General features: G+C 37.6%; 2 protein-coding genes across 2 annotated transcripts in view; one reads left to right on the top strand and one right to left on the bottom strand.

The window, feature by feature from the left end:
• Positions 1 to 15,115, bottom strand: part of TUT4 (terminal uridylyl transferase 4) — a 61,203-nt gene extending 46,088 nt beyond the window's left edge. Inside the window, exon 1 of the mRNA XM_053949878.1 lies at positions 15,107 to 15,115. Coding sequence (XP_053805853.1) covers positions 15,107 to 15,109 — 3 coding nt within the window. The 5' untranslated portion in view covers positions 15,110 to 15,115. The remainder of the gene's footprint in view (positions 1 to 15,106) is intronic.
• Positions 1,496 to 10,541, top strand: GPX7 (glutathione peroxidase 7). Its single transcript, XM_053949879.1, has 3 exons — positions 1,496 to 1,735; positions 7,917 to 8,178; positions 9,978 to 10,541. Exons 1-3 carry the CDS (start codon positions 1,529 to 1,531, stop codon positions 10,139 to 10,141), a joined length of 633 nt encoding a protein of 210 aa, XP_053805854.1. The 5' UTR covers positions 1,496 to 1,528; the 3' UTR covers positions 10,142 to 10,541.
• Positions 15,116 to 27,024: the final 11,909 nt, after the last annotated feature.

Here is a 27,024-nt window from a genome sequence, read left to right as displayed (position 1 = left end):
TTTTGCCAGATATGTCTGAAGAAACTCTAAATCTTTTAGATAATTTACTTATAAAATGAAGAAATCATACTTGACTGTCATCTTGATCAATAGTACAGCCAGGAAAGTATCCAGGAAAATACCACTTATCTGCAAAGAAATTCACATTCTCATCACAGTGTATCTTTTCCGTAGAGAGCTTGGCAGAAGATTTTCCATCTATCCATCTATATATTTTTTGTAGCATATTACATTATTTCTTGATGTTGGGTGTCTGCTTAAACTGAAATTCATAAAAAATGTGAAAAATCTGAAATGCTTAAAAACTGCAAATATGCTTTTCAACTAGCTATATATGGCTTCTTCCCTTACAGTAATGCCAGTCATGCTTGAATTACCTAAGCAAATTTAATCAAAATGTCAAAGATCTACCAAAATTCAGTTAAAAAAAAAAAAAAAAACAAAACACAAAACAAAAAAAAAAACCAAAGTGAGATTACAAAATGTAATTTTCTCTTCAAAAGATAAATTTCCAATATGCCTTGGAGCCACTCTTGTTTTCTGTAAATCACTGCATTTTCCTTTTCTTTGCCAAGAACTATCAGAATCATAGCCATCCATGACTGACCAGTTTCTTGGTCCAAGAAGAAATCAATGACCATCAAAAGCTTTCTATTGTTGTTACTTTGTAAGTACAAATCCTTTTCTTCCAGCAGGCATAGTAGCAAACTGTACAAATAGCTTGCTTTTTTTTTTTTTTTTTTTTTTTTTTTTTTTTGCAAACAACCCAAGAATGACATCAGTGCACTGAGGCAGTGTTTTGGCCCTGAATGTCTGAACACTTTGATAGCAAACTCAGTTTCTGATGCTTTATGGCTCTTTCTTGCTTGAAAACCCTCCGGCAGTGTGGTGTCTCCCATCTCACACAGTGAGATCAGTGGTCTGGCCACTCACTTCTCACCAGCCAGGTGCATGCAGAGCTGCATTTCCTGCAGGCCTGGCTGATGTGGCTGTTTCATGTGGCGTGTTGGTGATTCTGGTTTTGCTGACTTAGTGCTGCGACTCTCGTTCGGAGCACTCGCCTCAGTAACCAGTAGCAACCAAGCCACTGCTGTCCTCTGACATTACACCGTAGTCACTACATGCTATAGTTAGTACGCAAAAAAATGGCCTTTGCAAATCCATCAAAAATCACAACGACATAGTTAAAGCAGGATCCTTAATAACATCGTTTTGATCCCTGTATTGGCTATTCACTTAAGAACTGGATTCAGTGATCCTTGTGGGTGCCTTCCAACCCAGAATATTCTGCGATTCTGCGACTGGCATCCCACAGACTGAGCCAGCCAGTGCTTTAAACCCGTAACCATTCAGCGCACTTCCAGCACGGAACGCTCCGTTTCGGAGCGTGTGCATCCTCAGGGAGCCATCCCGGCGGGTGCGGAGCGGGCAGAGCCGCCGGGTGCCGCAAAAGGCCCGTTTGCAGCAGCGAGGCGTTTGCGGCAGCGCGGCCGGGCCGGGGCCGGGCAGAGCGCGGCGGCCGTGCAGCATGCTGGACCCGGAGGGCAGTGTGGAGCACCAGCCTGCCTCCTCCTTCCCCAGAGTCCTCCTCATCCCTCTAGCCATGCTCCTCGCAATTGCAGCGCTCCTGCTCTTAGCCTTTTCCGCTACGCGGCAGAAGGAGCCTGATTTTTACACTTTCAAAGTTGTAAACATCAGGGGCAAGCTTGTGTCTCTGGAGAAGTACAGGGGCTCGGTAAGTGCGGCGCGGAGGGGCGGCTCCCGCCCGGGCTCACTAACGAGAAGCCCTTGCATGTCCGCGGAGCGAGCGCGGGGGAGAGTGCTCGGAGGCTCGGTGCACACGCGTGTGCGTCTGGGCTGCTCACTCTGTGACTCTGCCCTTTGGCGAACTCGTCTGGCTAACACAGGCTCCTCTTCAATAAAGCGTTTGCAGTCTAACCCCCGTGTGTGTCCGCGTCTTCTGCTGCTGCAGCCGCCTGTAGACGTGGCAGGCAGGGAATGCTGCCCTCCTGCCGATTGCTCTGGATTCTGCCTATTCCATTGGAAGCTCAGGAAGTTTGTGTCTTTGTGTAGCTTACGTTTGGAGTTTATTTCTGCCTTTTAACTGCATGACTTCTTGTGTGTTATTCTTACTCAAATCCCGTTCCTTTTTAATGATCTACATTTAAAAAAAGGGATTTGATCCGTGGCGAATGGAGTTACCATATTTCGCCATAGTTAGTAAAACCATGAGACATTACAAAGTATCAGAGTATAGTGAAATTGTAACAACATCATGCAAATTCTTCTCTCACTTTTTAATGTGACAGCAATATGAAGAAGGGCACGTAGATAATCATATGCTTTTATGATGTAAATTGCATTTACCTCTTACATTAAGTATTTTTAGGCAGAGTTTTCCATACCATTTTAAAACAATGTCCCTGACTATAATCTAATTTTATTTAATTTTATTTTATTAGCAGTTTGATCATCTAGAAAAGATTGTCGGTACCTATAGAAAAATTAAAAGATAACGTAGCACACTTATTATACTCAATACTATAACCTCTAATAGCCCCTTTCACAAATTATAGAAGCTAAAATCAGCATAAATCTCATAAGTGCCACACTTAGCACCCAAGTGACACATCTGTGATACAGTCAGGCAGTCCAAAAGTTTTGCTGCTGCCCAAAAAGGAAGCATCACTTCTCATTTTCACCCTTTTTTTCCAGCTTTGTATTTGCACCTTCCTTTTTCCCCTCCTCAGATGTCTGAGCTCACAGGTCCACAGCAGCAGGTCACTAAAACATTGGCAGGAAGACAGAGAAGCTAATATAGGGAGATTCACATTTTCTTGAGCTCAGCAGAAATGGATACTGGTGGATTTGGACTGAATGAGAGGCCTAAATCCTATCTGGTCAAAGTCCTTATCCCCCTCCATTCAGAAGTGAGATACAGCAGAACTGGTCCCATGCCCACTCAAATATCTGTGTTGGAGAAAAACATGGAAGCTGTTTAATATTAAGCAATGTTTGTGCTTTTTTAACGAGCTCCTTCCAAAGGCTCTGTCAATAAAACCTGTTACTGGGGCATGTTTTGTCTGCATGTCATCTGCTAATCTGAATAAGCAAATACCACCTGTAGCTTCTCTATCTCAGGGCCAGAATCAACATGGAAAGGAGTTAAGGGGGAACATGGAAGAATTCCTTATGGCCACTCTGCAGAGAGCTGGGGGTGTTTATCCCCTCTGGAATCTCATGAACAGGCAGGTTCAGGGTGTGTGCTATATCCCAGTGCTGTGGTTCCAGGCCACCCTTGAGGCATGGTTTCATAAAGGGGACCTCTAGAGCTGTATCTGGGAAAGATAATAGCATTGATGAATGATATTCTTTGATCTCTGCTAGGCCACATGGAATAATTTATTCCAAAAAAGTGACACTCAGCTTCTATGTGGAATAAAAGATAGATTTGCATTCAGAGATCCTATTAATGTTCAGGCTACCAGCTCTTTGATAACGTATGTGGACAATTTTAAAGAAAATTACAGCAATAAAACACATCCCTTTCTGTCATTATGTTGTCAGGACTCAGTATCAAGATAGAAAAAGGTTAATTAAAACTCCCATTTATTTCTTAAAATAAACTTGCTTAAATCTGCAGTTAGATAAGTAATGTTAAGGCACAGGTTTATCATAATATTTTTAAGCTATTAAAAGAAAGAAAATATTATTAAAGTACTACGTTTGTGCTGGGGGTGTTTTAAGGAAAGTGAGTCACTAGTTAGCTCCTGGAACAATAGTCTGTTAATTGCTAAACCAGCTTTTACCAGCCTTAAGCTTTCTGGCAGATGTAGAGAAGACATTTTCTTCAATTCAGTCACTCAGCTAATTTATTTAAATAACTACTTAATTGGTAGTCAAGAAACTTACTAGGAATTTAATAAATCCAAGGGCTTCCAGACTCTAAAAAATTAATAAAGTCTGCTAATTCTAAAGCCACAAGAGCCATGCTTAGTATAAACAGTCAGTGCAATTCATGACTGACAGGATGATTCTTCAATAAATCATTATTAATATAAACTTGTGTCTATTCAGATCATTGAAACGATTTTTCATAGTAAGAAAAAAAAAGACTGATTGATATTAATTATCTTTCTATTTGAGTGTACCTTGATACAAACCACAATTACCCTCTGTTATATAGTAAAGAAAGGGAGGACAATTACCACTGAGAAAAAAGCTCCACAACTGAAATAGATCAAAAAATTGTCTGGTTCACTGTGTTGTGGAGGTCAGTCTTCTGTGGTTTTCCACACTACCATAAAATGCTAACCCATCACTCATCTACATTAAAAATGAAGCTCAGTGATTATGATTGGACAAGAATCAAGAGAATCCAAACAAAATTAGTTTTCTATCTAATCTAATTCAATAATCCTATCTTTTATTATATGATCTGTATCTGATATGCTGTAAGATATTGATATGCAGTGTGTATATATATGTATATATATATATGTATGTATATATATACACAGATACTGCTGTAATACTGATATGCAGTATTCTTACCAAAAATAGTACCTATTTGGGAGTCAGAGCTCCCAAACATCAACTGTTCCCTGTTCCCTGCTGTGTTTGTGCCTATCTTGATGTAGTGGTACCAATCTACCACCCAGCTAAATACAGTGTGCTGTGGGGGAATTAAGCAGTGTCAGTGCAGTGCCTTTGGAAATGTTGAACATAGGTACTATAATCGTGGAAAAGCATTAAGCATTATAACAACTGAAGTATTATCTTTAACTAAATATTATTATTGAAAGTACTGCTAGGCACTTTGGACCCGGGCCCGCTGCAATCTGAGAATGTGGCGTTCCTGAGTGTGGGTAAATCCACAGCCACTGAATTACCACACAAATATTGCTATTTGTTCCATGAAGGTGACAGCTCAGTGAGTTGGTGCCATCTGACAGTTGTGGCTGGTTCTTCCATAGTGACTTGGAGCCAGTTAAGAATTTCTGTGTCTAAAAACCCGAGGATGTGTTGTCTCAGCTGACAGATCCACAAAGGGTTACTTGAAGCTGAGACAGATTCCTAAATCTGTCCCAGCATTTTTCCCTAAAGGAGGCACTCTGGTGTGAACATTAAGTAAAGCAAGAAGAGTTTTTGCAGTGTTAACTAAATGAGTTCACTACTAGAATGCATGGGTTTCTAAGCAAAGGGAATGATAGTTTTAAGATGTGAGACAACAGCTGAGAAAGAATTCAGCTGAAATGAAATAATTTTTGTGAGGTCCATTGAACTGTTTGCACTGCACACTAGGTGGTGTGCTTGACTTGCACTCTCAGAGCCTAAAGTCAGGCATATTGAACTTAATTTAAATCATTATTAGTTGTAAGAAGTCAAAGTACAGCCTCTACATCAGAGCAAAAACAGTGACTGTTATTAATTAAAAATAAAATACCAACCAAAAAAAAGATCACAACATGAAATCACTTCTAATACCAGATATCTGAAAGATAACTCAGGAAAGATTTTTAAAGAATAATTTTAAACATTCATTGAGAAATACTAAGAGATCACAAAAGTATTCATTTTGTATGTTAGTTACAATTTTAAGAGGTTTGCCCTATTAAATTATGGAGTTCAGTAATGGAGAATTCAGTTACAGAGAATGCATTTTTCTAAGGAAAAAAGAGAAGCATAATGTGTCTGCCATCCCAAGAAATGCTGAATGTAGTTTCCATTTGTTTTGGGGAATATGTTTGGAAGTTTGCAGTGTTGTCACTGTGAGCTCTCAAGCCTTTCCCCACCATGCCAAGAAACCACTGATTTTAAACAGCTGTAAATTAAAATAGTTGTGTCTTTCTGAGTGAATTTTTCAAATCCTCTTTTTACTTAAAATCAAGTAAAAGTTATCTGTTTTAATATGAACACAATGCCTACACAACCTTATTTCCCACAAACCTCCAATGACAAATTCTTACATTACCCTTCTATTTGAGAGCAGGTACCGATAGAGGTGGATTCAGTAAGGTGTATGAATACTTCTGCATCATGAAAATTGCAAGGCTTAAACTATAATTAAAAAAGCTTCTGAAATTTCATGTGGAAGAACTACATGTGACTTCAGCTCTTAGTGATATAATTTATCTTTACTTCATACTAAACTACTGTTAGCACTATGCTGGATAAATCAGATTATTTGAAAATAACAGAACTGCTAGTATTTATTTTTTATGTCCAACATATCACTTCTGTTTCAAATGCTGAGAGTCTGCAACAGGAATGAATAATAAAATTATTACCTCTTGTCTGAAAAAAAAAAATCTAATGATATGCCATAACTTTGGAAGTTTTAGGAGACTGAATTTAAAATTTCAGACAGAGCTTGTGTTGTCTGAATGAAAATGATGATTTTGAGGTGAGATGGCTGCAGGCCATAGTTCATATACAAGTGTACAGGGGTTGTTTAGATTGTATCCTGTTGACACACTGCACCACAAAGAAGATTACACCAACTTGTGCTTTGAAAGATTACTTGTCTTCCAGGGAAAACAGCGCCACTCCAAATCCACTTTAAATTCAGTAGCTGGACTTCAATGATCCTTTTGGATCCTTCCAAGTCAGGATATTCTATGATTCTATGATACCCATTCTATGATAGCCATACAGTTATACAAAGTAGAAAATAAACAAAGTGTTAATGTTTAATGTAAGAAATTACAAATACCAACATCCCCTTAGCTTTTTCTTTACTCATCCCTACCCCTTCTACACATCTCGTCTTATGATCCCACATATTACCCAGATATGTACTTTTATATGCCAGTTCGTTTTCTGCCTTTAAAAATACTGTGTACATGTAGCCATTTATTTTTCACTAAATATAATTTATTTCATGCATCCTGTTTCCTTAAATACTTTTGTATGAAAGTATTAGAATGGACTTAATTTATGCAGAACGAGCAGCAGCTCACACAAAATTTGCGAGAATAACAAAACTGTAAGTCTAAAATTCTAAAAGTTATTTAAGGCTAAACTTATCTCAAAAACCAATGATAAATTCTTCAAGGCTTTGAGAAACTATAATACATATTAATTCAGGGTTAGGTCACTTAATACTCCCAACAAATTCTGTTGTTCCTGTAGTGCTCACCTGTCTGTGACAGCTCCCTCCCAGGTGGGTCTGTGCTGGCAGACATGTGCCAGCATGTGCTCATATCTGACTGACACAACACACACAGCATTGAACATGATCCACTGCAGGAAAGACTTCATAGGATAGTGGGCAGCCTTCACTTCTTGGAATTCTTAATTGAGGCAGTAAACCTTTGTGCAAAAACTGTTGTCATTTTGTCACAGCTGAGTAGATTTACTCTAGAAGTGATGGGAAATTTTACAGCCCACACTGCACAGAACAACCCCAAATTCTGTAATTGCTTCTATTAACTTCCAGGTCAAGACCTCTACACTTGCAATGATAAATGGATCACACTTCTGGAAGGGCACTTAATTTTGAGCAAGAAAACATGCTACAGAGCAGATGCTTCACAACAGATAAATAAACAACAACAAAAAAAATCGATTTGCAAGTTTCTTTCATGCAACTTGGTATATCTTAGCTCAATAGCCACTTCTTAGTTATGCTTAGAAACTGTCCAAAAGGCAGAATGGAAAAAACACAGATTCCCAGTAAAATGAAGATTAAGATTGCTTAGCAGTTGGTTGATTATCTTAATGCTTGCCAAAGAGGAATACATATAAGAAATATTAAATCTTCCTTTTGTGAACAGAACTCAATGTAGCTTCACATACGTGTTCAGTGACAGTTCCCTAGACACTTTTTTTTAATATTAGTCCACATTCCAGCCTACCTGTTGGAAAAATGGACATTTGCAACACATTTTTAAATGTGCTCTCTTGTTCTTCAGGTGTCTCTAGTTGTCAATGTTGCAAGTGAGTGTGGGTACACAGACAGCCACTACAAGGCCTTACAGCAGCTGCAGAGAGACCTGGGCCCGTACCATTTCAATGTGCTGGCATTCCCCTGCAATCAGTTTGGGCAGCAGGAACCAGACACCAACAAAGAAATTGAGAACTTTGCACGAAAGACTTATGGTGCCTCCTTCCCCATGTTCAGCAAAATCACAGTCAGTGGAGCTGGTGCAATTCCTGCCTTCAAGTACTTAATTGGTGAGTAACCTGGAATGCTGGAGGGTTGTTTCTGTTGCATAGAAGTCCTCTGACACAAAACACCATCCAAAGAAAAAAAGAGATGATTGTGCTCACAGAGTTGTCAGGCTCAATGAGGTCAGAAGTCATTTGTCTCTCCTCCTGCCCAAGGCGGGATTTCTCTCTGCCACCTTTGTCTTACCTTCTAAAAAGATCTCCAGAGATGAAGACACATCAATAGCAGATGTCCTGTAAAAGCTGTTCCAATAAACTTCTACATGGAATACAGGCCTTGAAATGCTCTCCTCTAGGCATACAAGACCCTGACTTCCTTTTTCCACTTTGCAGCCTCCTAAGTGCTCCTCCTGTGACATGAGTGCTGCAGATTGGATTGATAAGATTCATCTCTAGAGCTGTAGGATAAGTGGAAGCGAAGCACCTCATAATTTACTTCAACAATCAAAAAGTGAAACCAGGCACTAGACGATGTCCTTGAATATTCCCTTCCTCATTCCTCCCCAAGCATTGGAACAGCCATACTGTGCAGTTGCTTCAGTTCCAATCTGCATTAGAGCCAGCACTGACACCTGAAGAGGTTTTGCTGGTTCTTACCAACCAGCAAGGCAGGATGCTCCCTATCAAGGCACTACTTTTCTTACTCTGAACAAATGCTCTAAATACCATTGAAATGCTATATTAAAATGTCAGTCTTTATCCAATGTGAAGGAAATGTCTTTCAGCAATGAAACATAGTAAAGCCCAGTGTGACACAGTATCACTTGAGCTGCATTCTGGAAGGACCATATCCCTGCTGTTTCTCTCCAGCACCACAGTGTTCTCCCAAATCCCACTGAATTTATCAGAGTGTGGAAATTATTTTTTACTACCCCAAGCTCACCTCCTTCTAGGTGTCTGTAATGGATCCCTCTGCTAGCCAAATTTCCCTGTAATCCTCTTCACATCCTTCCGTCTCTGTTTTGACAAGGAGAGCTGTTCCTGCAGACATGTCCCAGGGACCTTGCAAAACTTGTGTTTCCCTGCTCGCCTGCCTGCAGGGGGAGGCTGCTGGAGGCTGTGTCTCTATTCAGCACAATGACAACATAGTTAAAATTGCGGGTCTGGCTGTGTCTTGATGATACATTGAAATAACTTCTAATTTCTTATGAGGTTTGTCCAATATATAATCAGTGGGAAAAAAAAGATGCTAATTGTCTGTAACGTCTGTACTTGTACTTTTAGGGGCATGAGGTTCCTGGTCTATTTGAAAGTCCTGGAAATTTTGTTTTCCCCAGGAAAGGGAACACTGTGGTACTCATCTGTAGATGAGAATTAGGTGGCAACCTGGAACAATTACTTTGTTATTTCTTCATGTAGCATTTCTTGAAACAATCTTCTGAACCACATGGTACTGGGTGCTTTTGGAGGGAAAATTCTGGGTAAGCAAGTAATGAGTGCTGGTACAGCTATATTGTCATGTCCATTTTCCTATCAGTGTTCAACTGCATCAGGTATATCTCTATAGCACAGCCCCACACACACATGCCCTCACACACTTCAACGTTGATTACTGTGCTCAAGCTTCCGTGTTTCCATTAGTCTCCAAGGGACTAATATCTAGTTAAAGCTGTCTGTCAGAAAATTAATCTTATTCAGTCTGAACTTCCTCTTAATTTTACATTTCTTCTTCCTCTGCAAGGTTAATCATCAAATGGACATGAAGAAATGTCAGGAATTGGCTAATGTGGTTTTCTAATATTTAAGGGGTTTTTTTTTGTTTTGTTTTGTTTTGGTTTTTTTTTTTTTTTTTCTTTCCCCTGTAGATTCTACAGGAGAGGAACCAACCTGGAACTTCTGGAAATACCTGGTGGACCCCAACGGGAAAGTAGTAAAGGCCTGGGACTCTACTGTCTCTGTTGAAGAAATAAGGCCCCATGTTACAGAACTTGTAAGGAAAATCATCCTGAAGAAGAAAGATGAATTATGACTTTCAAAAATCCCAGCATGCCAATTGCATCTTCATTGAGTATTAAGGCTGGACTTTGTCTTTTCACATTCCAAAAGAGAGGATATATGAAAAGGGAATTATGACCAGTTGAATCTGTATTCACCATCTAAGAATGTAGAAACCAGCAAGTTAACATGGTCAAAGTAATATATTTTTATCTGACCAAATTCAGTTTGAGTTTTCTAGGAAAGAACAAATCTTCAGCAATTGTTTATTCCCCAATTCATTTATTAGTTGTTGGTAACACTAAAGGAAGTTAGTTTGGATAGGAAGAAAGATCAGAATAATGAGAATGTCCTAGCTGGGATCTCCCTGATATCTGCAAATTTGTTGTCATATTTTGATTGCAAACTGAATAAAATAAACAGCAAAAAGAGCATGAGTGACTTAAGGCATGTGCCAGGAAGAAGGCCAAAACAGATACCTTCAGACCAGGCAGAATTTGCATGTTCCAATTACCACAGCCAAACATAGCTAATTTCAGCTGTATAGAAAATTTAGAAGGGCATGGGAAAAACACATCTATAAAGCTTAAATGAAAGAAATATGAAGACAAAGGCCCTATAAAAATTCTCCAGAAGCCATGAGAAGAATTTCTGCATTTTTTCACCAAGATTACCAGATGATATTTAAATAGTAATTTGAACATCTGTAGGACCAAAGTCTACATGAAATGGCTATTTCTTTCTTCCACTAGCATTTTGCCTTAGAATTACTTTCCCCCCACAAAACTGATGTTAAATTTGTTTTTCAATTTATGACACTATCCGATTTTGCTGCATGTACAGACAAACATCAGACAATCAAAATATTTTTTCTATAGAAATAATTTTTCAAATATTTAATTCTTTCATAATGTTATATAGTCTAATACCACTTCAGTGTTACAAATGCTTAATGGAGCCTTTTTCAACTGTAGCAGTCAGGTATCTGCTCAGACTTCAGAAGTTCCTAGCTCATGCTAAAATAATAACACTAACATTTGCAGCCTCATTGTTCCTTGACAAAAACCCTTTGAAAATCTTGTCAGGAAAAACTCTTTTTATCTCTACAGAAACCCAATGTTCCCATCCTGTTAACCTCAGGATGCCTTAAGAAGAGTCTAGCCTTGTCCAACTGCAGTATTATTGAGAGTGAAAGCCTTTTTTGTGCTTTCTGATGCCTTCAAGTAGCACAAACAATGTTTGTCCATACTATTGTCAGGGTCTATGTGTACAAATAAGCCTTAAGTGACCCGACCATGGTAAGGACTTTTCCCAGCTCCTCAGTGCCATTAGACTCTTCAGCATCCAAACAGGCTCTTGTTGAAATCAAAGGCAAATATTATGGCATGGCCTGGCTCACAGGACAAGAGGGCAAAGAAGAATACTGACTGGACTCGTTCTGTGGAGTTCTCCATGGAAGTAAGAGCTCCATGGACTTTAGGATTTGCAGGAAGAATGAGAAGGGCAGAGATTATACTGCACAAAACAATCTCAAATTGCCTGAAAGAAGCTGAGAGCAAGTTTTTTTTAAGTTTTAGTGAAAAAAAAAAAGAGGGTGTGGAAGAGAGAATAAAAGGAAGAAGTAATAGAAGAACATGAGCAAAAGGAGAAATCAAGTATAAAAGAAATGAGAAGGAAATGAAAAGACAGTTTGCAGCCAAATAATCTTTGGGACAAAAGGAGCATGGAAATGTTCAAGTCTGAACACTGATAGTAATGAGTACATTCCAAGCTCTATCAGCTGCTTCTCACTTGAACTGTAACATAAGAGTGCAGGAAATTGGTGCTTTTGGCAGTGAATATCTGTATTTTCCTCCTCTGATGGTGAGAGAAGTGAACTCTATGTCTGATTCAGTCATTTAGTCCATTCTTACATGGATCACTCTAAGACAATGGTTGCTAAGGATATCACAAAGGAAGGAAAATCAGGCCCATCTGATACTGTGCAGGGACAGAGAATCCAACTCCTAGAAAAGGAGGTCTTTTTTTACTCCACAGACTGTTTCTCTTTTCTCTGTCCTTTGATGCTAATGCAATGCCCCAGCACGCTGTTAGCATGTGCTGCAGGGCTTAAAATTTTATCCTGAGAAAGCTTGTTTCTATTTTATACCTAAAGCCTGGATGAGACCAAATTTGCCAGGCTATGAAAAATGTTTTAAGCCTTTTCTATTTCCATTTTCTGTGTCTAACTTCAAACAGAACTCTGGATTTATATAGAAACAATCTTCTATTTCCTATTAGACAAGTTCTACAAGTCTAAAGAGATATAAGGGCAAGGATCAGTTGGGAAGGTTTAGTCCTAAATGGACAAATATTGTTTGTGCTGCTTTTAAAAGCATTACAAGGCACAAAAAAAACTTTCATTTGTCAATAATACTGCAATTGGACAAGACTAGATTATTTTTTAAAGCATTCTGGAGTTAAGAGCAGGAGAAACATGAGCATTATGTCTTTGTTGAGATAAAAAGAGTTTTTCCTGACAAGATTTTCCAAGGGCTTCTGTCAAGGAACAATGAGGCTGCAATTGTTAGTGTTATTATTTTAGTGAGTGAAGAATTTCTGCAGTCTGAAGTCTGAGCAGATGCCTGAGTGCTAAGAATAACTCCAGACTGATGCTGTCAGAATTGGTGTTCTTACAAGTTTGGCCATTTAAAGGCAACTAAGGTAAGTATTACATTTGCAAGCCTTGAAAAACAACATATTTGAACAGCCACATAATTTTAAGCACATAGCTACTTTCTCAGAATTTAACAGATACATTTTCATTATTAAATTAGGCATGGCATCCTTTGTTGCACTAAATCAGTTTGTAGAACAAATGCTTTGGCCTCTTAATCAAAGTTCTGGAGTAAAAGTAAATATTCTTAGTTGTAGATTAATACATATCTGGTCACACTGTAAGTACTTCATGACTCCCTACTCAGAAAAATTGCAAATCAAATTGCACTGAGTTGAATTTGACTGTTGAGACTATAGAGAGAGCATGCAGAGATCAGAAATTACTTTTTTTGCCTTGTGAATTCCAGCACTGTTTTAATCTGACAAAGGTCTTCCCTACAGCAAGTTCTGAAAACTGTAAACCAGCTCTGAATCTATAGCATGAGACTATTTTTCCTTGCCACTTATCTGCTTTGCAGAGAAAACAGCAGTGTGTATTAAGAGATGAGCACATTGATGCACAGAGAACAATTGCCTTGATCATCTAAGACTTGATCTCCTACAGTTTGCACCTTTAATGGTGTGAACTCTTGGCCTGTTGATTTAAACTTGAAACTAAGCAACCTGAAACTAATGTATGCAGCCATGTGCCCCCTCTGACATGCCACAGGGAAAAGAAATAATTTTAAAGCCTAAATATAAGTTTAAAATTAGACAGGGTGCTTTTGATCTTTTGAAACTTTGTCTCATAAAGAATGTAATAATCAGACCTACATGAAACCAAAGTTCTGTTTTGAAATGGAATATGCTACATTGAAATAGAGCAATTGAATGAAGCAATAGACAGGGGTTTAAATCTCCTTTTTTGGCATTATAAGGAGAACAAAGCCAAATACACGAGTTATCCTGACAGTCATATCTGCTGTTTTAGATAGGTGCTGGGGATGTTTCACTTGAGTTTCTATTGTGATTTTAGTCAGAACCTTCAGTGGCAAGCCAGACACAATTTCTCTGTGCTGGATGGTACTCAATTTATCCTTTCAAACACAATAGCATCTCATTCAAGAAATTGCTGATGTTAATCAGGATTTTCAGAAGACTGGGCATCTCTTTGGTTAAGCAAACAAATTTTATGCTACCTTTAATTATTGAATCAACCAAATATATTCTGTGCACAGATAAATCTATACTCATCTACTCATAGAGCCAGATGGAATTTAACAAGCTTATTTCTGATTCATTCACAGAAAGTGTCAAGTAAGGAGAAAAATCAGGTATTCTCTGTGATAATTAACAGATCCTGCAGTAAAAGCATCACTGAGAAAACACAAAGGAGTTTACAAATCTTTTGACAGATGAGATAATGAAATCACCAAATTTGAGGGCTAATTCTTAACCATATTAATGCTCCATAGCAGAGACATACATAGAGCAGAAGAAAATCACTGAGCTGTACCAAACATCACCTCAAAGCTGGTCTGTGATCTGGTGCTACACAGCTGATTCATCTACCTAGGCAGCTCACAAACACAGTGATGCCCACCATATAGGATAAGAAACAACAAAACATCTTTTATGCCAACTCTGCAGCACCCTGGCATAGACAACAGAGGAAGCTTTCCTAGTGACAGTGGCTGCCCTTTTCCAGCTGTCTCTGCACAGCAGCTGAAGGCAGCCCCAAGTAACTTTCCATCCTTAGCCTAGAAAACCTGACCAGAGCAGTCAGTCCACTTGCCAAAGAGATGGGCTGTTTTATCTCAAAGCACTGCACAATACCTGCTCAACAAGAAGATCTTCTAAAGCTATTCCTGGAAACAAGAACGATTGAAGGATCATTGTGTTTTGAGTGAGCAGACTTGTATTCTGGAAGGTAAGCACAGATGTGAAAGTTTTCAAGGTGATTCTGCTGAAGGAGATTCTTTTCCCCACTCAAGCAGAACTAACAGCATCTACCTAGTTAGGGACAGATTCTTCCCCAAGCACTAATTGATGGAACAGTGACAGTAAAAGGAAATAATAATATTGTAGAAAAATAGAAAAGACTGAAGCACAATTTTGTGGAGAACAAACTTGGTAATGCCTGAGCTGTAATTGCAGTTCTGTGGAATCCTTCCCCCTCAGACAGAAATTACAGATATTCCAGCTTCAGGGAGCTGTAGTTTTAGCTTCCTTAAGTGAAAAATGCAGTAAGAAAGTTGTTGGTGTAGTATATAAAACAGTCCTCTGTTTTTTTGTCCCCCTTGCCCTAAAGGCATTGTTGTTTCATCATAATAAGTGCTTCCATCTGAATCGTAAGATGAACCATTATATTTTTCTTTATCAAGCAAGAGAATCTGACAATGATAAATAAAGAACAGCTGGCAAGGAAAATATCCATAACCCACAGATTGTTTATCCATCCTTTGGAAAAGGGCACAATAGTCAAACTGTTCCTTGTAAGTAAAGAACTTGTTGAATTCCCTGTTTAAATTATAAATCAGCTTCTCTAACCCTTAGTTAGAGTCACATCACTCATTCTGATTTGTCATTATTTCTATATTCAAAATACTTCTTATTTTATTACTGGCATTTTCCTGTCCTCTAGAGGACACTAGAGATATGTAGGGAGATAACCACTAGAGATATGTAGGGAAATGTTTTTCTTGCATATAAACATTTTAGATTTGAAATCTCTACTTCCAAATGCAGGCACAGTATTTTAAGTTTTCAAGCAAAAGTAACCCCTAAACTGTCAGTTTGGTTAAGCTGAAACATTTAGCTGGATACAACTGATGGAAAACATTTCAAAGCTGATATTCATGTTTTCAAACTTTATAAATAAAATATTAAAAATGAAAATAATTTCAAACCAAGAAATAGAATCTAAATGCTAATATAAAAAGCTTTGATGATTTTAAAACTTTAAAAATTTAAAAACTTAAAAAATTAATTTTGTCAAAACATATTTTTCTACAAGTTTCAGCTTAGATAACAGTTTGGTTTAAAAAATTGACAATTCTTGTTCTTTTGAAAAAGTCTTGCTCACTTCAGAGACTACCAATCTATTCTGCCCTTAGCTATACTGAAGTCAACAGGAATATATCATTGAGTAAAATTGCAATATCAAGTCTCTCTTTGATTATATGAATCACTTGGTTTTATTGAATACTGGGAATTGCAAGACACCATTTCCAGTTGTTTACTGCATGCTCAGTAAATGTGTTTGTCAAGCCATTAAGAAATTGGGAACAAAGAATTCATCGAAACAGTTTCAGAAAACCAAAACATTTCAAAGAACTGACTTAAAAATAATATCATGTGAATAATTCATGCAGTTAACATGTAATCAGCATAATTTTAATAATTTTAATAGAAGAAAGGATGTAAACCAGATTTCTTTTTAAGATTTAAGAAGGTAAGAGAACACTAATAGACAACCAGCTAATAAGGGATAAACTTTTCCCAAGTTTCAGGTGGGTAGTTGTATGCAAAGAAAAGGTGTTCTTGTATGTAGAGATGGAAAGTTGAGGGTAAATTATTTAAATGCCAGAGGAAGATTTTAGAGCAGAGGCATACTTTTGTTATCAAGCTCTAATAAAAAGCTGAATTACTGCAGCTATGGCAAGTGGATGTATCTGTATCTCTGGATGTATGTGGATGTATGTGTATCTCTGTCATCTACTGTGAAATTTTTCTGCCCTGTGAATGTTTAATCTGGTCTGACATAGTTCTCTGTCAATTTCATCTGTCAATTTAAAGCTCATTGTTTTTCTAGCCTTTTACCTCTGACAATTTCTTCTGATTCTTTCCTTGATGTCTCCTTCTGACATAATTAAAGGTTGATAGCCCACTTCACAAAGTACCTATTGAAAAGTATTCTTAAAGCATCTGTTAGTAAATCAAAACACCATAGACAAAAGGAGGAAAAGGTGTCCAGTGGAATGTATAATGATTTGAAGCAATTTTATTTTCTCTCTCTGGTTTAGATCATGATCAGAGATTATTTTCTCACTTTTTCTATTAACAGCAGGACAACAAAGCATAAAGGAGATATTTAGGATGCTTATGTTGGCAATGTGTTGAAAGGGGACCCCTGGATGGAAGAGGATCATTCCAGTTTGGTGCCAGGACTGGTAGTTTAGCTAATTAGATTTCAGAACAATGAACTCTGCTTACTTGGTGGAATCATTCTGACTTGGGTCTCAAAGAAAGCTCTGGCCATACTTTTGTGCTGCAAAACTCAAGGTGAGCCTCAGCTTCCTGTGCTTCTGCTAGAAAAACCACTTCACTGCCCAGGATCAAGGGCAACTGAATCTCTGTAAATCTCACTGAAGAAAATCTCTCATGAGTCTGTCCTAAGATGTGCTTTTCCTTATGCTCTGTACCAGGTACAGAAGCTCAATATCTGCTACCAATGACAAGATCAATGAACAAAAATTACCTGAGCCTCTGTGCATCCCAATTTTACAGCGAGCACTTGTCTATTTTATATCCTGCAAGAAATCATTTCTAAGTACTTCAATATTTATTGAAAATCCTCCTGAAGAATCCTTGTCCAAAATATTGTGTACTAGTCTGAAATGTGCCTGGTCCTGCCAAGTAAGCAATACTCTGAACCTCTTGTTGGAGACAGTTTTTTTTAAGGACACACCTAATTATTTTCTTCCTTCCAAGAGCATTTTGTACACATTAAAGCACTGCATGTAAAACACCTGCTGCAGATTTCTGCATCATGTAGTGTTCACACTGGGTGATCTCAGTGTTGGACTTGGCTTCTTTCATTGGAAATGTCTCCTTTCTGACATTAATTAATCAGTCTGTCATTTTACTTTCCTCTCATTTAGTAGAGTTGATAATACTAGGCAAAATACTTGTCAGCTAACTAACAAGTGAATGAAATTAAATCCTACATGGAGGCTGGTCTTAAAATATACAGTATAATATGAACAGAAGTCCTAAATTAACAAACAAATAATGATGTATACCTTCAATAGCTACAGAGATGTGTTGGAAGAACCAAGTGCTTAGCATCTATAAATATTTGGCTTTTTTGTGTATTAAATCCCTAAAAGCCAGCTTATAAACTTACATTCTTGTGGCTGTCAGTTGGCTTGAATGTCAGAAATGCAGGAAATCAGCTGTTCTCAGGAACCATCTTGAGCCACAGGAACTGGGGAATAATGAAGTGAAAAACACTTGAAAAAAAAGTCACTTGTGCTTCTAGCACAATGCTACTTGGTTAGTGATTGTAGTTCATACACTCTGGTAGCTTCCAAAATAAGTTTAAAACGCCCCCAATATATACATCAACTCTGATAATTACAATTGCACTGGTCCCCTTTCCTGTTTGCAATAATTACCTGTTGGGAAGAGCAGGATGACATCTCTGGGACTCGATGGTGACTCACCAAAGAGTGACCTCATGGCAGGGGACTGATTTTGTTACCACTATTCTAAATACATTTCAGCCCTTGATTTATGAGCTGAATGGATTATTTTGCAAAATGAACCGTGAAGCATCTGTTATTTCCAGAGAAGTAATGAATGCCCAGTACTCTCCTGACTATCAGGCCAGGTTTTCTTTTGTGTAGGCTTGCAGCAATGAGCCAGCACACTTGTTATTTCTCTTCCTTTTGCATTCCTGTGTGGAAGATAAGTCCTCTTAAAGTTATTATAATAATTGGTGCAAGACTTAAATCAGTGAGATGACACTGCATTATTTCAAAAGAAAGCCCACAATGTTTTTTACACTTAAAGGCAAATATTTCCATATTGCTGATAGCACAGAACCATAGAATATCTGGATTTGGAAGGGACCCATAAACTCATTGAGACCAGCTCCTCACAGAATCATCTCATTCACATTCTGCCAAAAAACATGGGCAATTTTCAGATATAAGGGCTCTTTTTGTAAAACAGTTAGGATTTCAGAATTTCTACACCCAACAGATAATATGGAAAGCTGTAATGTTAGGCGGATTCCTACTTATGTTTGGCCTTATATAGGACGCTGACTTTATTTGTTTATAATCACAACTCTTGCATTTTTAAAAACAGGATTTGAGACTTTCTGAGAACAAATTGCAGTAATATAAAAACATTACAGTTTTCCTATAGGCATTATTCTGAAACAGAAAAGAGATTAGAATTTAGCGTGGGAGCTTCTAATGTAAAAATGTCTAGTATAATAAAAATTCTGAATTTTAGACCTATAATGAGATAAAAAAAACAAATTTCCATTGGAATAGGCAGTGCAGTGCTTGTGTCTCAGCCTGAACATTTTGAATGTAAAATTTAAAATGCAATTCAACTACAAAATAGCAACCAGTGACTCAAAAAAAACCCCCATCAAAACATTGAAATTCATCTCCTTTTAATCTTATCTTTCTTTACATTGATACAAATGCTGATTTAAAGTCCAACAATAAAAAAAAGAATGTGAAATCACAGTCATACCTGTGCACTCACAGCTAATAGCGACTGCATTGGCTCTGAAGCAAAGGGGCTTCATACCATATTTCTGTTTACAAGGCTGTACATGTGCAAGATGGAAGCATTCCCCAATAACTGAACCAGCTGATTGGGAAAAACATCTGTGTGCTGCTTTAGAAAGCTTGCTGATATGAAGTGAATCAACATGGACCCCTAGAATACATCCATGACCAAAACTGATGTGGTGACATCGGCCTTTTTTGCATTTTTTTTCCCACTGACTGTAAAACTCAACTACCTACACACAACTCTGCTCATAGGCTCAAGCTTTTCAGGAACTCATCCAGAACTCCCAGCCCAAGACAAGCTCTTGCAGTTTTTTCTTCACCGGAGGATCCCTTGCTTTATGTAATTCAGATGATGTAATTATGGCTGAACACAAACCAGGCCTTGGCTGCCTTGCCTTCACAAATTTAAACTATTTGTACAGTTATTCTGTGAACAATTAAGACTTGACTCTTACTCCAGTAGGATGGAGTCTCAATTATACCAATGGAAAAGCAATTTCTCAGCAGATCTTTGTGTTAACCTTTAAATTCAACCCTAGTTACAGGAAAAAACAAGCAAACCACAACCCTCCCCCAAAACCAACCTAAAAATGTTCTTTTTTTAATTTTAGAATACAGCTTTTCCAATTTTTCAAATGAATGTTAAATGCTTTATTCTAAATTTAATACATACCGAATGTAATGAGTTCAAAAAAAAAAAAAAGAATATTTTTAGTGAGATGAAAACCAAGAATGTTTGCTACTGATGGAGGAACTATAGTAATAATAAGGAATGGTAAGGTGGAACATTTTTAGTCTAATATGGTAATAACTATATTCTGTTACTGAAACTTATAGTAACCTCAGAGCATTGTGAAAAAAAAGGCTTGATATTGATCTTATGGATGAAGTCACTAAGCATGTGGGTAATGCCATTTTCCCAAAAGCATGTAACAAGTGAAAGAAAAGCAAAGAATAGAGCCTCATCTTCTGCTTCCAAGTTTGTACACATGTCTCTACTACCTTTAGCAAATCCAACCAGAGAAAGCAAGCTATCTTATGAAGGTTGATTATTTTGGTACCAGTTAAAACAAGAAATAGATAGCAACAGACAAATGAAGTAATTACATTTGTTTCCATAAGACAAGTAACAATGCTACTGCAAATTAAGGTAGTTTTGCTTGATTATGCTTTGACTACTTCTCTTGAAATGTCCATTATGCCTGAGATAATGAGCTTCACTGATACATTCCACTTCAGTCGCAACAGAGAAACAATTCCTGACAAAACCCCTGGTGGAAATTCTAGACATGGAAGAATGATGAGAAGATGGTTAGGATGAACAGATACAATATATCTTATGGCTTCATCCAATTTCTAAGAGAACATCTGATTAGTGAGACTAACACAGATGAAATGAATCCCTCATCTGAGATGTAGTTGATGATCATTTCACCAAAGCAGGACTGAGGAGGTGAAGACCTGACCAATGGCTCACTTGGCCCAGCTTCAGAAGGTCTAGTCTGTCACTCAGAGCAATTCCATTAGTTACAGATTGTGTGGTAATCAGGTGCTCTGATAATGAGGGATACATAAGATTAAGAGATAACAGCTGCATTTTAATAACTGTTGTGTAAATGTAGTTAAGTTGAAAGACCTGTAGCTGTCTCGAAGACATAAAAACCATTAAACCTCCAGTTATTATTAGCAGTCTGTATCCTTTTAATGTTCAGAGCCATCTTATCAGAGGATAAGCTATGTTAGGTGTTCATAATAAGAATATACTTTATACTTTTCCTTTGGATCATCTGCTTATGCTGGACAACTGCTGCTTGTGTCCACTGCTAAAGTGAAAAGGGATTTGAAACTGAATAAGGCTTTCTAATTTCAGCCAAAGAGAGGAGGGCTATGGAAAATGTTTCTCTTTACAGCATCCCCAAATCTAGTAGTGTTCAGAGATGGAAAACAAACTCACCTTCAGCACCAGAAATGAGGAACAAAACTGAGCTTTGGAAGCTAGAAAATAAAATTGAATATCTGTCAAGAAAACAATTGCTAAGAAAGGCTTGTGAGCAATGTAACAATTTCAGTAGTGAAACACCCTCACATCACAGAGCACTGGAAAAATGAATCACTGTCTGTAAGATGATCATAAGTATTACCAAAAGCCATGGCTGAAGTAATTCTGTATTCCCATTAGGTATGGTTAACATTCAAAACCAACTTTTTGACCATGCATTACAAAAGAGCGAGAAATTAAAGTAATAAAAAACTTATTGTGAAATGAGCTGAAATCTCTCCAAAAGTTGTGTGGTTATTAGCTATAAGTATGGCATTTCTAATTTCTGAGTAACACAATATTCTTTGAATGTAATTTTGTACATGTAATTTCTTCTGTTTGAAAACAAATAGAGAAAACAAGGGCAGAATTTTATGTTTGCAATGACATGAGTCATCTGAAATATTTTAAACCACCATACAGAGTTTTGCCATGTGAATTAATGAAATAAGAAAGTCGCTGTTTGTCGTCATACGTGTGAAAGAGAACTAAATGAAGCAGACATTTTTCCAGAGGATTTAAACATGCTTGCTGATAAAAAAGGAAACAAGCAGACAACTTAATGTTCTGTGCCAAACTTCATAGGTAGGGCACAGAGTTCCTGTTACTCCAAAGACTGGTCATCTTTGCCTTGCCCTTTCAATTTGCCTCTTTCCTACTCCTGTTTCTTCACCCTCTCCCTGTTCCCTCTAAGTGCCAAATCCCAGCCTTCAATTCTTACATTTGTCAACGTCAGTTCCAGTTTCTTAACCCAAAATGGGTCAGAGCCCAACTCTTTGGCCTTAACACCTTCTTTCACACAGGACAGACAACTTCAGTCCCAGCAATAAAGCTTTTTAAAATAAGAAGCAAATGTAAATAGGCTCCTGTAGGAAGTTTCTCTAGTGCTGCAGAATTTTAACAATAGATAATGTTACCCCCTACACAAAATATAAAGACATTTGCGTGGGAGGGTTAAAGAGGAAGAATTATTGCTGCTATTGGTATCTGTATCTCTTTGAATTATAAATTAGAGTGAAAGTTCTCTGTAATGGCTAAGTGACAGAAAGGATTCTGAGCCAAGGCACACAAAAATATGCAAAAGAAAGTATATAATTTTATAACAAAACAACTTTAGGTATTTGAAAAATATGCTTAATAGGACTAAATCTATATTATTGGCCTAAGAGTTTGAACAAAATGAAGAAAATGAAAAGCTTCAGTTTGAGTTTACCAATGAAATGGTGGGAAGATATTTTATTGCATTATTTATTCACTGATATGTAGAAGTCAGCACTTCAAACTTGTTTACTTAGGTATTTCTCTTTAATCTTCAATTTTAGACAAAGTAAATTCAAAGTGTGATAGAAAGTGACAATTCATGTAAGCCTGTGAATCCATAATTTTCTGGTTTGTGGCTTAGTGTAGAATAAATGCTGAAAAGAATAAGAAACTTACATGTTTTACAAGGGCTACCTCTGATGGAGATCTTGCTTAAATAGTCTGAAATAACAGGTCCATCATTTCTAACTGTCTTGTGATTGAGTAACTCTGTTTCAGAACTATCCCCATAATCATCCCCTACATACAGAAGCTGCATACTTGCTGGATCCCCTTAAAATTTGCATCCTTCTATTCAAGTAGAAAATGCATTGCAACATATATTTTTGTCTCTAAAATTATAAATAATTATATTTTACAAGCAGGATAAATGAAAGCAAAGTTAAATACTTGAGGCAGTGTCAGATTCACTTTTTTTTTTTTTTTTTTGTAAGTAAGGAACATGCCAGTTTTGTGCTTTCTACTGAGATAAGTGAAAACTATTTTCCTTTCTGAAAAGGAAAAAGAAATGAAAACCACTCCACAAAGACAAACTGCAGTCAAGACTATTTGGTTAGGTTCATTTTTGAAAACTATTTTATGTATCTGACTGTTCTACTTCTAGATAGGAGAGTAAGTGTAAAAAGGTAAGATTTGCTTCCCTGAGTCATTATTCTGAAATATTTACCAATAAAAGCACACAAACACTGTAGAGAATGAAGCCATTACACAAACACAAATTACTTATCAGAGCCCCATCCTCCCTGCAGAATTACCAGTATCAACACTTCCTACTTCTCTGTTTCACTGATTTTCCCTCTTAAAAATTTGATTGAAATCTTCTTTGAACATCAACTTCCTGAGGCTCAAAATTGCTTTCTCCTTCTTCATTCTTTAGTTCTGTGAAGCAGAGACAGTTGGAAGAAGTCAAAATCTATACCCTATATTGACTGGGGGAATCAATTACAAGATAATGTGTGTGAAGTACAGTTAAAATGACTAGGAAGATTGGTAGGCTCTAGAGTGACATGAAAAACTCATAATGATACTTTATATATGTGTTCACTTGCACAGAGAGGATCTCAAAATGCAACCACTTCACTTCACTCCTGCATAAAAATGTCAGACAACTCCATCACTATCACAAATCTGCAGAATTACAATTGGGAAAGCAACTTGCTCACAGGTGGTTGAATTGAGAGCAGAACCCAAGATGTATCATATCCTCTTGATAGATTTCAGTCCCTCACTAATACACACAGTTCTTTTTTAGTCCTCTGAGTGACAGCATCTCACTGTGCTGCAAGTACACACCACTTAAAACTTCTGTGCCCCTTTCTGTTTTGAGCTTATGCTGTCATCTGCCTTCCTGCCTGCTGCTCACACAACATGATAAAATATGTTATCTACACTAACTCTGATGTCAATTTAACTTTTTACTCCTAATCAGAGCTTGTTACACCATCTTGGCATGACAATTTTGTTTAATTGCATAATTTGCCACCAGATTAATTTTGAAAGTAATTTATGCAGCTCTTTGGCAATTAATAACTAGGTTATGCTCTTAAGGAAAATCTTGCATGTAGGTTTGAGGATTGATGCTGATCTAGACACCTATATCATAGTTCATAATTAACTTTCTGTGGAAGGTTGGCTGGTAGGAATGTGTCCCACAAGAGTTAATAGGAATGTTTGTTTTTAGCTTTTAAGTAGTGGTCAGTGCAGAAGCACAATTCACTTTGAGTTGTCTCTAAATGGAATAGCTAAATCAGGAAGTTTTAGCTTCTCTCTCAAGCCTCCTTTGCTCTAAACTGTATCAGCCAGAAAAGCTCCTGTAATTTGCTGGAAAATTAAATAGCCCAGTTCTGCTGGCCATTATCTTGTGGAGTCAGGATAAGTAAATAAGAGGCTATACACTTATCACAATAATTTTAGTTTAGATGAAGATCACAATATTTTTAATGATTACAAAAATGCTGTTCTAATTATTGTATAGACAATGTACATATTTTTACATTTATGAATTCATCTGGAAGGCTTGAAAGCAGTTATAAGAAAGAGAAAGCTGCAGTTCCATGGCCCCAAGTATTTTGAAGACAGGCTTTAAGTGCAGCCATAGCAGTCTCTTGGAAACCAATGTGAGTAACAGTAAATCAGTTAAAGATTTGCAGAAGAGTCTGGGTTGCAAGCACACAAGAAAGCTTGCACATTTTACTAGAATTAGAGCTAGAGCTTCGCTGCACAAGGGACTGATATTCACAAGGATGATAGTTCAGCACTCAGAGAATAGAAATATCCTGTTTTGGGTACAATTCTGAAAGCTGCTCCTGAATACCTGGATATGTTGTCTCTTACTTCCAAGTGTCCTACCAAGGTCTTGGATCTGTGTTTCTCTGAAAGCTGGATGACCTCATTCTTAGGATGAAACACACTCCTCACTCAGCAGAGAGAACTTGTCATCTGTGTAGTAACTTAAATTGATTTTGGTAATAGTGAAGAGAGAAGGAAACATTTTTTATGAGGTCTAAACAACTAACTCTTACTGGAAGAGGTCTGAGTTTTGTAACTGGAATGACAAAAATATAAGATGTTTTCTTCTGACATAAAAGACGATGCACGTGTTCCACTGGTCAGTGAAGAGCCTCCCATTCCCATTTCAAATCCTGTTTCTGAGAGTCTCATCAAAAGAGAATGGGTTTTTATTTCAATCCTCCAGCAATTATGTAGTTAATTCAGTCCCTGAGGTAGATAACTCAAACAAAATTTCAAATGTTTCATATAAATCTTTCCAAATAATTGCAACAAGAAAGCATGCTAATTATTGTCACCCAGTAATCATGGCAAGTACAAATTGTACTCATGGTATAAATGAATATACTGATTGATGAAACAAACAAGCAAAAAAAGATGTTGTCACCCCAGAACATTTCAGCTTTCTTTGAAATGAAATTTCTTTAAGTTTGGACAAAGGTCCACCTTTACTCCAACTCTGATACAGGTCGACCTTATACTCATTAAATATGAGTCCAAGTTTGTTTAAGACTGAGCATAAAACTGTGATGGGTAATTTTATTTGTTCCTCAGTAATATTTCTGAGAGGAAAATAGTTATCTGAGTTTTGACTAGTGAGAGAAAAATCTCCAAAAGTAAAACAGCACTGTGAAATACAAAAATAAGCAAGAACGTTCTATATTCCTAAATTCCTTGGCCACTTGATTTGGGAATGCTCACTTGAAAACGTGAACTGAATGACTCCAGGGTTCATGACTCTCTGCCCTGGTTGTTGAATTCTGGTATGAACAGAACGTCAGTGAAAACAGATCAAGAAAGGATAAGACAAAGAAAAAAAAAAAAACAATCCCAGACAGATAAAGAGAATCAGAGAGAAACATAAGGATGGCAATTCACATTTTGGAAGAAAACAGTTATTAGCAACTGAACAAGGTACATAAAGACATTTCAAGAGATTAATACCAATAAGACTGGAATTGGACATTTCTCCATCCCAGGAAGTTGTAAGACTTAAGTCTCTCTTGTGAACACAGGATTGGCAACTTCACAAAGTCTTGAATCAGTCTCCAAAACCATGACATTTACCCCTGCACTTCTTAGTTTCAACCACACCACGTTGTTTAGCTGACTGATTCATACACATGATCTGGGCATGATGGCTTTTGAGCTGAGATTCAGCCATCCTTCCCTCATTAGAGAATTTCCTCAATCACAGAATAACATTCCCCATGTCTTTGTGACTCAAATGACCAGGAGATTGGTCTCTTAATCTCAAATAACACAAGACACACAATTAAATCCTAACACATACTGACACTATTGACATAACTGAGGTGAAAAGGCTGTCTTGTGGTCTTTGGTAGATAATTTTCCGGTATACATTTCAAATAAGTCAATCCTCAATTTTATAATGAAAATAATTGATCTGATTCTATCTGATTTCATCAGAACAACTCAAGTGAGGAAGTTACAACTCACAAAATCTCATCGACATCTAACCTTTTTCTTTGTTGATATTCAATACTCATTGATTTCTCCTGATCTCCCCTTTTCCGGAGTCTTTGCACCAGCCACATCACTGGCATTCATCCTCTCACTTTGTGCAGTGCATCTTTAAGTGTTGAGCCTGGTTTTGAGCTGGAGCTTTTCCCCCCTCATCAAGCCAAGGGGGCCTGAGTCCCACAGAAGTGCGATCCCTCCCCATGCTCTCCCTGTTTTGCCTGTCCTGAGACCATATCCAGGTTATGAGTAAAGACAGACCCCTGAAAGCTTTCCTCCACACCGGACCCAGCGCTGGGGGACAGCCGTACCCAGCCTCTGAAATCGCAGCCCGGGGGGGCCGGCCCCTCACGGCGCTCTCCCGCCCTGCCCTGCCTGCCCTGAGGGCGAGGG

This window comes from Vidua chalybeata, chromosome 9 (assembly GCF_026979565.1).
Source record: "Vidua chalybeata isolate OUT-0048 chromosome 9, bVidCha1 merged haplotype, whole genome shotgun sequence".
NCBI classification, from domain to species: Eukaryota; Metazoa; Chordata; class Aves; order Passeriformes; family Viduidae; genus Vidua; species Vidua chalybeata.
The sequence above is the reverse complement of the archived record's forward strand: the minus strand, read 5'-3'. Positions and strand labels throughout refer to the sequence as shown.